Genomic DNA, 15,773 nt, shown 5'->3' on the forward strand with positions numbered 1-15,773 from the left:
GGGGGGCGGGATGAGATGAGGGGAAGGTGCTGTAACTGGTGATGATGGGGGGTCTTTTTGGGGAAGGGAGAGGGGGGCTGGTTTTATGATCTTGGATATCAAGGGGAAGGGCCGGGGGGATCATAGTTGTGACTTGATGTGTTTTGGACAAGCTTGATAGGACTCTGTATTCCCTTGGTAGAAGTGCTATATACGCATTACTGATGGTGCGACTGTGAAGTCCTTTTGGGATTTATCTGAGTTGGGACCATTCTCTTGGGTCTGTTTGAGAATCTTCTGTTGAACCCTTTCATCTCATCCGAGACAGAAACTGATGAGCAAAATACCCAAAGGAAGACGCGCATGCTAGTCATCGTAGATTGCTCAAATATTATGCTATCCTAACACTTTCGAAACATGAAGTCTTGTACACCAAAAACACCAATCCGATTTCTAGCTACCAACCCTCAAGCACGGCACGTCTCCCAGATACGAAACGATGGTCCGACCAGAAGCAAATCGAAAATCAAAAACACCCGAAACCCATCCCACCCAGGTCGATAAAAATCACTTCCTCTCCGTTGCTCACATATCCATGGTATCGACGAAAAGCAGACGACTGCCATCACCCACAAGTTGCCAGACCTGAACGGAATAATCAGTACACTAAGACTGTAGTAAATTGAACCCGGGGGGAACTCACATTCAGATTCTCATACTCATCCACAGCCATTGTAAGCTGGTCCTCGGTGAAACCCTTCGCAAGCACGCGTTCGCGGATCCGTCTCATGCTGAGTTCACCCTCCTCACCGTCGCCGACCGCCGCAGCACCACTCTCCCACATGCTGCGGATGAGGTGGTAGATCTTGCTGCTAGGGCTCTGGTCCAGACCCGACTGGCCATCGCTGGACAAGGAGTCCTTGCTGACCTGGATCAGACGCAGCGCCTCGTCGACATCCTCAATGACGACGACATCGCTGAAGCGCAGACGAGCCAGGGCCTGCGACAGACGGACAACACCCAACAGAGTACGGGGGGTGACGTGGGAGAATTGCTTCCGTTCGTCTTCATCCTTCTTCTGCTGTTTCCTCATTCTCACGTACGCTCCCACCATGTAATCCGAGACAGAGGATGGAACAACCGGTCGGTAGGTCCGCGCCTTGGCGATGTACTGGCGGACCTCATGGGGCGTGAACATGACGCCTGCATCCTCGGTTTCGGGGTGTCTGTTGTGCATGTGAACATATGTCACATGGTTGGCAAGCTCTTCGTCTGCATCGGGTGAAGGGGTATCAAGAATCAAAAACATCACATCGAAACGAGAGAGTAGTGCAGCTGGCAGATTAATGTTCTCAACAGGAGACACCCGCGGGTTGTATCGGCCGTAAAGCGGGTTAGCTGCGGCCAAGATAGAGGTCCGAGCATTGAGGGTGGTTGTAATTCCTGCCTTAGAGATAGAAATGGTCTGCTGCTCCATCACTTCGTGGATAGCGGTGCGATCGGAGTCGTCCATCTTATCGAATTCATCAATGCAGCAAATACCATTGTCGGCCAGGACAAGGGCTCCGCCTTCCAAGACCATCTCGTCGGTTACAGGATCTCTCATGACCGCAGCCGTAAGACCAACGCCACTGCTACCACGACCCGTAGTATAGACACCTCGAGGGGCGACCTTGGAAATGTATTTGAGCAGCTGAGATTTGGCAACACCAGGGTCACCCATCAGGCAGATGTTGATGTCACCACGAATGTGCATACCGTCGCCCATCTCCTTAGTCACACCACCAATGAGGAGCAAAAGCAATGCCTTCTTGACGTCAAGGTGACCATAAATCTCCGGTGCAATCGATCGCGACAGATATTCGTACATGTTTCCGGACTTCTGGTGCTGTTCGATCTTGCGAAGAGTGCGACTGTCCATGGCAGTATCTTGGTAGGACTTCTTGTGCTGGGTAATGTGTTGGGCTTCCAAGTAGGTATCGGTCAAGAGACCGGCACGGATAGCCCTGAACCCAGTGTAGGGTATAGGGAGAAAGATACCCGCAATATCAACAACATCTCCAGGGTTCAGCTGGCGAGTAAGGCTTCCATGGCAGTGGACGGTCATGGTACGAGGGATGTGGCCCACGGGCACCTGGTCCGCCATCTCCTGGATCTTGACTTCTTGAAACGGAACGAACTTCGAGGCACGTGTGGAAAGGAACAGCTGCCCCTTTGACTGATTTGTTTGACATTCCGTCGATTTGCACTCTGTCATCGGAAGGAATTGCTTGGTTGTGACTGGTTGGAACACTTCACTTCCGCAGCGATCACACGTATAAGCATTGATCTCAACGGCAGGCTTGACGTCCGAGACACGAGTCGTGATACCGCGGACTGTGATCAAACTACCAATATGTTCTGCACGCACATTGCGCACTGCGATAGCCTTGGACTGACGGTCGGTGCTCGATCCGGAGGGTGTGAGGGGTTTGAAGTTGACCGTGTAGCGACGAGTCAGTTCAGGAGGAAAGATCGAGTCGGCAGCCTCTGCATCTGCGTTGGCTTCTGCCGCCATCAGCATGGCTTCGTTTCGCTTTTCACGTTGGGACATGATCACGTCGAGCACATCGTCCTTGAACCTGTGAACTATCAGCAGTGCTACAACCTGAGCGAACACGGGCTGGCATACGTGATGTCCTTGCTCTCTTTGGGCATGAGATCGTCGATCGCCCGCGAGAAAAGCTCAATGTAGTGATGAGTGTTCTTTTGCACACTTTCGACAAGGCGCAAGTCTGTATCATCGGGAAGAGACTTCTCGTACTAGTTTGACATTAGAGATGTCTGGAGTAGTCGTGATAATTCGAGCCCTTACAGTAGCTAGGTCGTCCAATTCGATCAGAATATTCGTGCGCTCTCGGTCAGCGACGTCCTGCAACAGCTGCATATACTTGAGCTTTGGCTCTCGTCGTCTGCGGCCAGGCCGCGGTGCGCCATCCTCCACATCATCCATAAAATCATATTCGTCGCTGGTGCCATCCTCTTCGAGGTTGAGGTCTTCAATGGCTTCGGTCGCGGCAGACTCGGACGCCGACTCAAAGCTCTTGAAATGCTTCAGAAAGTCCTTGAATCCCTCCAATTGCGCCTCATAATCGACATGAACGTTGTAGGTGAGCAAAGACATTATGCGACAAAGGCACTAGCCAGGTTCAATCAATTCAATAGCTGGCACAGTGAAGCAGGTAGTGGCTAGGCAAATTCGCATGGACCGTGTGGTGGTGAAAAGAAGGCGGGCGGTTGCTGTGGTGGTTGTCTTGGCAGCTCTCGTCGCTGGGGCCAGTGAGATTGGCACTAGGCCAAACTAGGTCTTAATAGCAAAGAGCGTCGACACGTCGCGACGCGTCTTTTCGTGTCTCGGACTCTACATTACCTGCTAGGCCCAATTCGCTCTAGCGGAGGGGCACGTGTGTCGGAAGGGATTAACCCTCGGCCCGAGTGCTCAAGGCGGGCCGGCCTCGGCGAACGGCGAGCTTGCGGAGTCAATGAGCGACGAAGTCCGGGGTTAATGTTGCGCACTTGTCAATCTGGGATTATTCAAGTCATCTCAGATCGACCCTGTTCTCTCCTCCACACAAAATTTGAAGTCTGCTCTTTAGCGCGCAACAATGGCGCCTAGAAAGCCCTCCACCACCGCCGAAGTGTCTTTGGTGCCTCTGAAGAACTGCCTGGTCAATCTCCCGCCGTCGTTGGTCGCACTGCTGGTCAATGCCAACACAGTAAGCTACCATCTCTCTCGCTGCGAGCTACTCGGCGCGACATAGTGATTCTAAAGCCAAGGTCTACAGGCTGCGCAGAATGTGATCGTCGAGCTCCAATACCGGCCAGCTGCTGGAAAGAGCAATAGCAACTCCACGCATCGCTCATGCTACTTAGGCTGGACGGGTATGCCCAGCAAGCGCAAGCTTGCTCCTGTCGTTGGAAGAGATGGTATCAATAGTAGCTCTGCTGCTAGGGAGCAGGAAGTTTCTACTGTTGAGTTGGATACCACCTTCGGCCGAGTCCTCGGATTGGCGGATGGACAGAAGGTAAATGTGCCCTCGGCCCTGTTAGTGCTCGCAGTTCTAATGTATAGCAGGTCGGAATCTATATTCATCTTGATCCTCCAGTAGCTCATACCATCAACATTGAGCCGCTGACACCAGAAGACTGGGAAAGTATGATTGCTCTCCATTGCCCCCCCCCCCCCCCCCCCCGAATTGCCCTCACATCAGACCCGCTAGCTGACATTGAGCCTGCCGTCACATAGTTATCGAACTCCACGCTATATTCTTGGAGCTTAATCTCCTATCGCAGATCCGCGCTCTACCAAATCCTGCATATACTACAACACAGTCAGAACACATGCATCCCCTTGCACTACACCTGTCACCGACCTCAACTGCGAATATCGTTATCACGTCTATGACGCCCGCGCCTCCTAACACCTCGCCGTTTGCGAAGATAGCACCAGATGCGGAAGTTATCGTTGCTCCAAAAGCCCGACCCAAGGCTAACAGGGGGTCTCGCGGTGACAATCGCAGCGTCGCTGGCAGCAGCCGGAAAAGTGTGGGTGGACGAAGTAGCGGGAGCACGGTGCGGCCAAAGAGCAGCCGCTCCGATCCCACAAGCAGAGGTTCGCTCTTCTTCAGAGGAGTTGAACGTCATCTGTCGGAGCAATTCTTCGATGATGAGGCAGAGACAGATGCGAATGATGGCTTCCGTATCTGGGTAGATCCTGACATCCTAGCGACAAATGAGCTTCGCGGAGCCACCTGGGCTTATGTTTCCGTCGTGCAACCCTCCGGTCTCAAAGCGCCGCTTGATCCACAGCAACAAATAGACCAAGCAGAGCAAAAGGCGAACGAAGCCGGAACACCAACAACCAAGTTAGTGGCCAAGCTGGTTCCCTGGATTGACGCTCCGGACACTCAGCATGCTGCCATTTCCTCCTTACTATGCACTGCTCTAGGGGCGGAAGGCTTAATGGGAGGTATTGTTCGCGTGGAGGCAGCTCCTCCACCGCTGCAACGCTCAGCTGTGAAGACGATCAAGGTGTATCCGTTTATGAGCGATACGTCGAGGAGAAAGGACGGTTTGAAATTTGGGTCTGACACAGCGGCGGCAAGAGATGCATTGGCTGAGCGCATCAAACTCATATATGGGACCTCCGGGTTGAACGAGGGGCTCCTGGCGGGGCCACTCACAGATGGAATGATACTGCCCGCTGCGGACTACAAACCTACAGGCACCGTCTTCGATGGCGCTATTCTTCGCTTCGACCCTCCATTGAAGGCTGGCTCGGATACAGCCAAGCCAGGGACTGGATGGCTCGTTGGCTCTGAAGCCAAACTATCACTTGACGTACAAGCCGAAATAGCACGTCCAGCCGAGCCGGGCTCGTCCGCTAACCCACCTGATGAAATGATCCCGGCCGATGTCCCCGAACTCGTCGGGATTGACAAGGTTATATCGCAAGCTTTGGACAACTTGACCAAGTCATCTTCTGTTTTACTTACTGGTAGTATTGGTTCTGGCAAGACCTCATTGAGTCATCTCTTGGCCCACCATGTCCGACGGGACTACTTGTTCAACGTCAAATATTTTTCCTGCCGGAAGCTCGTAACGGATGAAACGCGGATCTCCAACATCAAGGAAACCTTGAATCGTTTGTTTATGTCTGCTTCTTGGTGTGCTCGGCTCGGAGGACAGTCTGTTGTGATCCTGGATGATCTTGACAAACTGTGTCCAGTGGAAACGGAATTGCAGGTGGGGAGTGACAATGGTCGCAGCCGACAAAATAGCGAAGTGATATGTTCCATGGTCCGCGACTATTGCTCAATGAACTCTTCTGTGGTGCTTCTGGCAACAGCCCAGTCGAAGGAGTCCTTGAACAACGTCATTATCGGCGGCCATGTGGTCCGGGAAATAATACATCTCAGGGCTCCTGATAAGGAAGGACGACGCAAGGTGCTCGAGCAACTCACAATGCAGGACAGAGACTCCTTCCCTCACATCAATGGACATGCGCGAAACGCCAGCACCTCTACCCATGATTCGTGGCTCGATCCTTCAAACTCTGGGAGTCGGCCAAGTTCCGCCGGTGCGGATGGCTTTGTGCTTGGGCGGGATGTGGACTTTTTAGAGCTGGCTGGCAAGACAGATGGGTTTATGCCAGGTGATTTGGTTCTGCTATTGTCTCGTGCCCGCAATGAGGCCCTCATACGTTGTGTTCAGAGTTCTCTGTCTTCTTCAAAGTCGATCGCCCTTGGTGCTGATGATTTTGACAACGCGATCAAGGGCTTTACCCCTGCCGCATTACGCAATGTGACGCTCACCTCATCTACTACTACCTTCTCCGGCATTGGTGGCTTGACCGAGACTCGAAAGATGCTTCTGGAGACGCTTCAATACCCCACCAAGTACGCGCCTATTTTCGCCCAATGCCCTCTACGCCTCAGATCAGGCCTGCTGCTTTACGGATACCCGGGTTGCGGAAAGACACTTCTCGCCAGCGCGGTTGCGGGAGAGTGTGGCCTTAACTTTATAAGCGTAAAGGGTCCGGAGATCTTGAACAAATACATTGGTGCTAGTGAAAAGAGTGTTCGTGATCTCTTCGAACGAGCGCAAGCCGCCAGACCCTGTATCCTCTTCTTCGACGAATTCGACAGCATCGCCCCGAAGCGTGGCCACGACTCCACCGGAGTTACTGATCGCGTCGTGAACCAACTTCTCACACAGATGGATGGTGCAGAAGGTCTCTCGGGAGTGTATGTGCTCGCGGCCACTTCCCGGCCTGACCTCATCGATCCTGCCCTACTGCGTCCCGGTCGTCTCGATAAGTCCCTGATCTGCGATATGCCCAACCACCCAGATCGACTTGACATTATTCGCGCTGTGAGCGAGAAGCTCAAAATGGACGAGGAGGTCGCTGCGCGACTTGACGAGGTCGCTTCCCGTACCGAGGGCTTCTCCGGCGCTGATCTGCAAGCCGTCGTCTACAACGCTCACCTCGAGGCCGTGCATGACGCTCTCGGCGACCGCTCAGCAAACGACACGCAGTCAACGAAAAATGGCACTACGAAACCATCCTCCACAGATGCCAGCGGCGCTACCAGCAAGTCATTCATTCAATTTCTCTATTCCGCATCCGAGCAGCACGCGGGGTCGGTGTCGATGCCTCCACCCGCTGTTATCGCCTCCAAGCTGGAAGCGATGAAGAGCGCTCGCCGTCGCCTGCGACAGCAGGAGCAAGGGATGGCCAGCGCACCGACCAACGGGTCGTCCGTTCAGGACGAACCTCGAGAGGAGATCGTTGTCCGGTGGGAGCACATGGAGCGATCGCTGAAAACCACACGCAGTTCTCTGAGTGATGCTGAACGGCGACGCTTGGAAGCTATCTACCGTGAATTTATCTTTGGGCGCAACGGAGAGATGCCTACTGGCGAGGGTGGACGAGAAATCGGAGGTCGCACCAGCTTGATGTGATGACAGATTCTATCATCACAGAAGCTGTGGGGAGAAGCTATTATGTATATCACGTCTAGTTCAATGTATATACGAGAGTCATTGTCACGGTGTTTAGTTGCAGTTCAGTTTCAGGAGATAAAAAGGATCGCCCGCGGAAGCGGCCGGATTCGAACCCCCAACCTACATGCGTTCAATATAGTAGCTCGTACCTCCAAAAAGAGGTCTGTAAATATTCGCAAAAAAACTGGTAGCTTCTCTTTGATTGAGCGTGTCATCCTTAGTGCAGGGGCCATGCTAATCTTCTCTGTATCGTTTCAAATTGACCAAATGCCCGAAGGCATCAGAGTTACATTTCAACAGATTATATAGCGAACACCGCTAGTGAAGGCTATCTCTGATTGGATAACTAAGCGAGGGCTGCCGCCGGGTGCCGGCGGTCTGTGAACACCAAAAAATGGCTCAGGTGCCTCATGTGTGGCCGCCCATAATGGTTGTTGGCTGTTGGGCCTTGTCTGATGGCCACCAGAAAAGCACTTCTTCAGGATGCCTGCGACATAGTTCAAATCTTGTGCATATATTGTTTTCATCTTTCACAGTCATCGGGTCGATTCTTGACGCCGATGGTAGCCCAGAGGAGGCAAACCATATTCTTTGCAGCTTGGACTGCGGGCAATGAGAGGAAGATGTCAGTAAACTTGGTTCATTAGGTTGGGCGGTTGGAAGTTCGTCTTTGGGGTAGTCTAGGGTCAAGGAGCCCTAAAGTCCCAGTACCGTACCACCGGCGTCTCCCAGTGAGAAGCCAGGCGGCGGGGCTCGTGAGGGGCACCTTTAGCAGAAGCGCTGAGAGCTTCCAGGTTGTCCCTCTGCGCTGCTACGGGAAATGCTTTGGTACATACAGTACGGAGTAGTCTATGATGGCCTAGTCAAAAACTTCATATTAGCTGCTCTATATTCTCTACTCGATTCCGTTTTCCAATAAGTAGTACTTTAAGCTGTAAAGTATATAGTCTCAATGCCTTGATACATGGACGATCGAGTAGATTAAATTGTGCTCGATGGAGTAGTTGAGATTACTGACTGGTTAGTGATAAACGGTCCCTTTCCTTTCTGTTTTTCTGTTCTTCCAACTTCTCGTGCATCGTCGGCGACGAGACTCTGGCCCTGGGCTACTCTGCTGGATGTTAGCACAGTCCTGACTATTTGGCCCTGGCAGTGAGCCCTTTGCGATGCTTAACATCTGCAATACGATCAGTGTCATACCGGCGACCATACTCTTCTCCGTAGAGAGCAATTGAGAAAGTGGTATCAAGGTTATATTTAGAATAGTGGGCCGTCCGGATCAGCCTCGATGTAACCATCGTCACGACGAGTATGGCCCAATGCGCTCTTGTGACGTCCAAGTCGTCATCACTGGGTGAACGGATTTTCAAGGTTTTGATTCTCGAGCTCAACATCTACTAGCTTTGCTATTTGAATTGTCTGTGGGTCTACTGGTAGGCTAGATTCATAAGACTATTTCAATAATGATGCCTTAGCAACTTGACATATATATGCCAGAAGAGAACCTCGAGCACCAAGTATGAATGTTTAGTCTTAGCAGGCCAGTAATAACCACACATGGTTGATCCCTTACATTGTACCTGCTGGTGGCAACCAATGGATGGCCACCTTATCTACCAACAGAAGAAAAGAACGGACAAATATGATCATGTGTACGGAGTACTGTATGCACTGTGCCGTCTTCCCGAAGCTGAGAGGCAAAAAACCCCAACCCCACAAACAGCTGAGTCAGCGCCCCTCTCCTCCCCGGGCGCCGGTAAAGCTTGGCGCAGACTTACAGTACTTCTTATGTACTCAAGTAGTAAACAACAGCTGAGTATGTTGATCGATCACATTGTTTTCCATTAAGAATGTGAAGTCGAACATATCTGATGTGTACGTTGAGGCTTAGCACTTATTTGAATTTTAATAGTATGGTGTGGCAGACTCATTGAGCACCGCAGGCCACTTGTGGAAGGGGATTGTTGGGGAAGACCGAGGCTGGAAGGGGATTGCGGAGATACAACGGTTATTCGCGCCGTCTCCAACTCGACCAAACCTTTCCTATCAGTCCGCCGTCATGCCGAGGGCCGATCACTTGCCTACCTTAACAATGGGTATCCTGTTCATCCCAATCTCCTTCGGCGTCTTCCCCATCTTTCATCCTTGCATTCAGAACAATTTAGATCTCCCCTTACCCCATAACTTCATCACTTCTTCCCTCACTCCCTTATCTCTGTTCTCACTGCAACATTCCTGACACAGTTCTTATTTGCCTTTCCCCGCATTGTCGCCATGCCCGTCTCCTCACTCTACCCGTCGGTGGAAATACCCAACGTCGATATTTGGACGTTTCTCTTCGAGCGCAAAGACCGAGAGTATCCGGATGATAAAGGTATGTTGTGATCTATCTCTCACCAAAAAAAGTCCTATCTTGTCTGTTATCTGCCTGCACTCTACTCTTCCCACTTGTACGAGCATTTCATAATTGATAGCAATCTAGTAATCTACGAAGATGCCGATACCAAGCGAACCTACACTTACCAGGGTGTCCGAGATACCGCACTGGCCTTCGGACAAGGTCTCAAGGCCATGTTCGATTGGCGCAAGGGAGATGTCCTAGCTCTATTCACCCCTAATAGCATCGACACCCCGGCAGTGACATGGGGAACGCACTGGGCGGGCGGAGTTGTTTCTCCGTCCAACCCAGCTTACACAGCAGAAGAATTGGCCTTCCAGCTGAAGAACTCGGGCGCGAAAGGGCTGGTGACACAATACCATCTGCTTTCGGTTGCAACAATCGCGGCCCAGGAAGCGGGGATCCCCCACGACAGGATCATCCTGATCGGCGACGAGCGCGACCCGCAAGCAAAGTTCAAACACTTCACCTCCATTCGCAACCTGTCCGGCGCAACTCGATACCGGAAAACAAAGATCGACCCCTCCCACGACCTTGCCTTCCTGGTCTACTCCTCCGGTACCACGGGTGTTCCCAAGGGCGTGATGCTCTCCCATCGCAACATCGTCGCCAACGTTCTGCAGCTTTCATCCGGCGAGGCCGGCAATTTGACATGGAATGGGGTCGACGGCCGGGGTGACCGTGTCCTTGCCTTTTTGCCATTCTTCCACATCTACGGTGCGCTTCCCTTGTTTTCCCGCGTACAGTTTCCCCTCTAAACAAACAAAAACCAAAACAGGTCTCACCTGCCTCGTCCACCAAACCCTTTACAAAGGCCTCCACCTCGTGGTCATGCAGAAATTCGACCTCGAGAAATGGTGCGCCCACGTCCAGAACTACCGCATCACATTCAGCTACGTGGTGCCCCCGGTCGTCCTCCTGCTCGGCAAACACCCGATCGTGGACAAGTACGACCTCTCCAGCCTGCGCATGATGAACTCGGGCGCCGCCCCATTAACCCAGGAACTGGTGGAAGCCGTCTACGCGCGCATCAAGTGCGGGATCAAACAGGGCTACGGCCTGAGTGAGACGAGCCCCACGACCCACACGCAGCCCTGGGAGGAGTGGCGCACCAGCATCGGCGCCGTAGGAAAACTCCTCCCGAATCTCGAGGCCAAGTACATGACCATGCCGGAGGACGGCTCGGAGCCGCAGGAGGTGCCCGCCGGCGCGGTCGGGGAGCTGTACATGCGCGGGCCCAACGTCTTCCTGGGCTACCACAACAACCCGGCCGCCACGGCGGACTGCCTCTCGGCCGATGGCTGGTTCCGCACCGGTGATGTCGGGTACCAGGACCAGAAGGGGAACTTCTACATCACCGACCGCGTCAAGGAGCTGATCAAGTACAAGGGGTTCCAGGTGGCGCCCGCGGAGCTGGAGGGGATCCTCGTGGACAACGAGGCGGTCGACGATGTCGCCGTCATCGGGATCGAGAGCGAAGCCCATGGCAGCGAGGTGCCCCTCGCGTATGTGGTCCGGAGCGCGAAGAGCCTTGCCTCTGGGGTGTCGGCGGACGAGGAGGCTGCGAATATCATCCAGTGGTTGCATGGCAAAGTCGCCTATCACAAGCGCCTGCGCGGCGGCGTGCGCTTCGTGGAGGAGATTCCGAAGAGTGCAAGCGGGAAGATCCTGCGGCGGTTGTTGAAGAAGCAAGCGAAAGAAGAGGGAATTGGTGCAGGCGCGCCGGCACCCAAAGCGAAGTTGTGAGGTGGTTGGAAGTTTTCATGACGTACGGGTTCGTTTGGTTTCCTTCTTTTTGCGGGCGTGCTTGGGCGGTTTGTGTAGATAGACTCTGTTGTGATGTTCATACATCTTTAGATAATTTATGATGTGCCAAATATCTAGTTCCGAGTGTAGCCTGTCAATATGTTGCTCGTTGTTCAAGGGATCAACTGTCCTCGAGTAACGTCATTTGAATATCTCTGCGTATTATACCCGACATACCCCAAGTCCTCAATGAATGGGGCAAAACGAGCCGAAGCATGCTCACAAACCAAATCTCTTCACCATACCCTCCACATCCTCACCTTCGACCGCATCAACCTTCTCACTCGCCACTCGTTCGACAGCCTCTTCCACCCCCTCCTCCCCATTCAGAAGATCATACCAACCGTCCGTGTCGTCCCGGGCCAAGAGCAGATCCGCCACGATCGCCACGTCCTCTCTGGTGACGTTATCCACGCCCTTCCTCGTCTTGCCGAGATCGACCTTGCGGGTCGCGGGGGTATCGGTCAACGTGCCCGGCCGCAGGTTGATCGCCTGCAGGGGTTGCGCGGCGCCGGCCGCCACGAGCTTCTTGCGTTGTGCGGCCAGCGCGGTCATGTACTCGTCGGCTTCGAGCTTGGCCTTGGCGTATGCGGGGAGGACGTTGTGGAAGACGTTCTGGAGGCCGGCCCAGTCGTCGTTGGAGAGCCAGCTGGGCGGGTTGCGTCGGCTGCCGATCCAGGACACCAGGAGAAATTTGGTCACTCGGGGGCGGGCGAAGGAGGCCGTCAGGAAATGTTTCGCGGCGACTTCATCGATCGCCTGCGTGCGGGCGGGACCACCTTTGCCGCCGGCGCCTTTGGGTTTTCCCAAGGGGAAAAAGGAGTCAGTGTATAGCTGCTATCAAATGAAACTGGGGAGTTCGTCTGTGAGAGAGTTTGAGGGTGTGAAAGCAAAGACCTGCATGGTTGGATGGGGCTGCAGTTTCGTTGTGTAATTGTTTCATTGTCCGATTCCAAACGCGAGGGCGTACCTGCAGACCAGACTACGTAGTCCGGATCAACGGCGTCGAGGACTTTCTTGGCATCTCCTTCGCTCTTCACATCATCCAAGCTGGAGAGAAGCACGTTGAGTTTGCCCTTGGCGCCTTTGCCCAGCGCGAGAATTTCACTTTCGTGCTCTGGATTACGAATGACGCTGGTGACGTTCCAAGAGCGGGCGAGGAGGAGCGGGGTCAAATGGAGGGCTACTTTGCCGTGACCACCAAGGAGTAGGACTTGCATGATGACAATGCTTGTTATTGAAGATTGAAGTGTTTGTCTAATGCTGAGTACTGGATTAACCAGTAAAATGAGAAAGCCTGTGGGTTGCTGTCTTCATGAATGTGCGGCGCGAGCAGTAGGCTGTTGGAGCTGGAGCCCATTAGATTAGTAATTCATGGAGGGAAAGTCGAGGATTGCGTCATAGTCAAGTTGGCTGTGATTAGCTAAGGTACCCTTGACTTGTTGAAAAGCGTTGACAGTGCATTCAATGCATTCAGCAATCAATCAGTCAGTCAGTCAAGCAACACAATGTTTCAGGCACTGCAAGGAGCCGCGTTCTCTTATCGCACATTTCCATGGCAGCATCACCCTGCAAACTCCCCCTTGATGAACCTTAGGGACCAGCTGGGAATCAGCCAGAACTCAAATTTTCCACGTGGCTTTGGCTTCCTCAGTCGCATTTATCACTTGTTTGCGTCGACTCAATGACTAGCTATTCCAGGGAGATTCGTGCTCTTTGGGAGGGCGTCTTGGAAGCTTAGACCAGAGAAGTGAAGGCGTAGGCGAGATTGAAGAGAGTGAAAAGACTCGTGTTTGGGTCCCATCGCGAATCTGAAACACCGGCCGAATGGTTGAAAAGAGGACCTCTCCCCGCGCAAAGCCTTCAGGGCCGGAGAACCATGGAGCGCACACGCTCGACTCCGAGTTCTCAACCGTGTGGATTCAATGGAGCCTTATTACCAAGAGGATGGGGATGTGGATAAAGCGGGATCGATGTCGATAATGGGAAGAAGGTTATTAGGACTCAAAAGGTGTGTGTACAGTGTGTACTGTGCGCTTTACTCGGCAGTCGTGAATGCCTGCGGGCTTGCGTTAGTCCGACGCATTTTTCCCCCCTCATGGCTCTCGGAGATTGGATTAATTAATCGCAGATACAGCGGGACTGATCTGGATCCTCAAGCTGACCATTCGAATCTTGGATAAAGTGAAGGAGAACCTTGATCAACACGACCTCTACGAGCATGACTTCATGATGATGATGATGATGATGCGCAAAACTCGAGCAGGATTGTGGAAGACGACGGGCTACGGCGGAGTTGGATTGGAAACCGCGACCACTGGGGGTCAATTGGTACCTGTCTGTGCCTGGCGGTGCCTGTCTGTGCCTGTCTCTCTCCCGTCCTTGCCCAGGATTAATCTAAAGTGGGCGGAGAACAGCCCGGTAAGACTACTGTGTGTGTTCCCGTCCCTGGTCTGCTCGTCCAATTTTTTTACTGCGCTTTGTATTGCGACTAACTACGGAGTACTCAGTAGTTAACTAACGCGCTGTTGACTATTACCATTATTAAGCATGCTAAGACCGCACTCCTCAATTCCACCTCTTCAGGCCTAGTCAGGGGTATCCACCACAATTGTACGGTACGGTACACAGACTGTTTCCAAGGGACTTCTCTGTCGGGCAGACTTGGGTCCCGGCTATTCAACGGCTGTCATTCTTTCTCTCTCACTAGAGTCACTACGTACTCCGTACTCTGTACTGACTCGACGACAATCTAATTTACCCAACGGATAGTTAGTGGGTGTCTAGACGATCACCTAGCGAAATAAACATTTTTCTCACACATATCCTTCAAGATGGTGGTTACAGGCGAAAGTGCGCCCTGCCTCCACCCGAAAGCCATGTGGAAGTAATAAGTTCATGGCCATCACGGACTTGCATGACGTATCGGATCTCCATCGCCATTAGGACTTCGATCTTCCTGCGGAACTGGATACTGAATATATCGAACTGACTTGCATCCGACATATACTCGAGTCGGTCCCAAAGGAAGCGTGCGGTGCTCGGTGAACCAAAGGATGGGTCTTGTCTAAAGACACTAACTCCCCAACAAGGATGGTTCCGGAATCCCGAGAGACTCGAGAGCGATCGATTAGTGACTCCATGTTGGGGATTTCCTCAAGGAGGGGTAAACCTACAGGATCTTATGCATGTCGCATCTGCACTCCGGATTCGACGCGAGGTCGCTTTCAATCCCTGTAATCTTGTGTGCCTCCTAGCCAAAATCAGGGGTATCTCAGCGGCGGAGCACACTTCGTACTCCGTACGCTGTGATAACATCTTCAGCAGCTGCACACAATGAATGTTCTGACGTCCGGTATCTGCGGGACGACCGCAGCCTCCGTCATACTGTCCGACTCATTGAGATTGTGTATCTCCCTCACGAGTCCCCCTAAATTATCAAGATCAAAATAGATTAATCGATGACATCAACTGAGCGGTCGTTGTATCGCAATCTATGCTGGAAAAACCGCACAGTAGTTATCTATTAGATTCTACAACATCCGCGACAAAGGTCCAGGTGATCGTCCCGCTCGTCCAAATTTCCGGAACCGCGCCCAATGTGCCCTGAGCTAAAAGTACCGGCCTAAAAGCCATGAAACGGATATCCAGGAGACACATCACAATAACCGAACAACGGTGGAGGGATTTCAGTTCAGTCGGCGGCTTCAGGATGATATATAGTTTAGGAAAAACGCCTCATCAGGGTGAAAAAGGAGACTCTCGGGAGTATCTCCCGCTTGACTGGGTGGGCGGCCATTGCCGATGATTTGTGCGGAAGGCGTTTTGGGGGCAGTGGGAAAAGAGACCTTTGTCGTCCTTCCCAGTGTCCCACTGGAAATGCAATTGACGATGGGGGTTCTGGTTTGGGGTTTTCAGCCTTCACTTCAGCCTTCAGCCCCAGATTGGCCCACATCCCGCCAGACGCGGCCGTGTAAATTCACACAAAATGTCCTCCGTTATTCAGCTGGATAGAGGTGGGAGTGGAGGTCTGGCAGGCATTGCC

The 15,773-nt window shown here is 52.8% G+C and overlaps 4 protein-coding genes across 4 annotated transcripts; 2 read left to right on the top strand and 2 right to left on the bottom strand.

Annotated features, from left to right (window-relative positions):
* Window positions 1-356: 356 nt before the first annotated feature.
* On the bottom strand, window positions 357-3,261 carry BO72DRAFT_490682 (DNA replication licensing factor MCM7). The gene is made up of 4 exons (XM_040948146.1): window positions 2,834-3,261; window positions 2,651-2,781; window positions 683-2,600; window positions 357-624 (listed from the first exon to the last, which is right to left on the bottom strand). Exons 1-4 carry the CDS (start codon window positions 3,140-3,142, stop codon window positions 565-567), a joined length of 2,418 nt encoding a protein of 805 aa, XP_040795226.1. The 5' UTR covers window positions 3,143-3,261; the 3' UTR covers window positions 357-564.
* Window positions 3,262-3,535: 274 nt separating this feature from the next.
* pex1 (AAA family ATPase peroxin 1) lies at window positions 3,536-7,581 on the top strand. Its single transcript, XM_040943510.1, has 4 exons — window positions 3,536-3,734; window positions 3,804-4,043; window positions 4,094-4,172; window positions 4,265-7,581. The coding sequence occupies exons 1-4, from the start codon at window positions 3,624-3,626 to the stop codon at window positions 7,480-7,482; spliced, it is 3,648 nt and encodes a 1,215-aa protein (XP_040795227.1). The 5' UTR covers window positions 3,536-3,623; the 3' UTR covers window positions 7,483-7,581.
* A 1,970-nt stretch (window positions 7,582-9,551) lies between these two features.
* On the top strand, window positions 9,552-11,759 carry BO72DRAFT_442474 (acyl--CoA ligase). The gene is made up of 3 exons (XM_040943511.1): window positions 9,552-9,898; window positions 10,007-10,639; window positions 10,701-11,759. The coding sequence occupies exons 1-3, from the start codon at window positions 9,799-9,801 to the stop codon at window positions 11,666-11,668; spliced, it is 1,701 nt and encodes a 566-aa protein (XP_040795228.1). The 5' UTR covers window positions 9,552-9,798; the 3' UTR covers window positions 11,669-11,759.
* A 188-nt stretch (window positions 11,760-11,947) lies between these two features.
* Window positions 11,948-12,948, bottom strand: BO72DRAFT_392558 (uncharacterized protein; the record flags this gene model as incomplete). Its single annotated transcript, XM_040941905.1, has 2 exons — window positions 11,948-12,522; window positions 12,699-12,948. The coding sequence occupies 2 exons, from the start codon at window positions 12,946-12,948 to the stop codon at window positions 11,948-11,950; spliced, it is 825 nt and encodes a 274-aa protein (XP_040795229.1).
* Window positions 12,949-15,773: the final 2,825 nt, after the last annotated feature.

This window comes from Aspergillus fijiensis, assembly GCF_003184825.1.
Source record: "Aspergillus fijiensis CBS 313.89 unplaced genomic scaffold BO72scaffold_109, whole genome shotgun sequence".
Classification (NCBI taxonomy): domain Eukaryota; kingdom Fungi; phylum Ascomycota; class Eurotiomycetes; order Eurotiales; family Aspergillaceae; genus Aspergillus; species Aspergillus fijiensis.

Coding starts and splice junctions, on each gene's coding strand:
- pex1 (XM_040943510.1), top strand. CDS start 3,624: ATGGCGCCTAGAAAGCCCTCCACCACCGCCGAAGTGTCTTTGGTGCCT. Junction 3,735..3,803: donor TGCTGGTCAATGCCAACACA/GTAAGCTACCAT, acceptor CAAGGTCTACAG/GCTGCGCAGAATGTGATCGT. Junction 4,173..4,264: donor GACACCAGAAGACTGGGAAA/GTATGATTGCTC, acceptor GCCGTCACATAG/TTATCGAACTCCACGCTATA.
- BO72DRAFT_490682 (XM_040948146.1), bottom strand. CDS start 3,142: ATGTCTTTGCTCACCTACAACGTTCATGTCGATTATGAGGCGCAATTG. Junction 2,601..2,650: donor AAAGAGAGCAAGGACATCAC/GTATGCCAGCCC, acceptor GATAGTTCACAG/GTTCAAGGACGATGTGCTCG. Junction 625..682: donor ATGAGTATGAGAATCTGAAT/GTGAGTTCCCCC, acceptor TATTCCGTTCAG/GTCTGGCAACTTGTGGGTGA.
- BO72DRAFT_442474 (XM_040943511.1), top strand. CDS start 9,799: ATGCCCGTCTCCTCACTCTACCCGTCGGTGGAAATACCCAACGTCGAT. Junction 9,899..10,006: donor AGAGTATCCGGATGATAAAG/GTATGTTGTGAT, acceptor ATAGCAATCTAG/TAATCTACGAAGATGCCGAT. Junction 10,640..10,700: donor GCCATTCTTCCACATCTACG/GTGCGCTTCCCT, acceptor AAACCAAAACAG/GTCTCACCTGCCTCGTCCAC.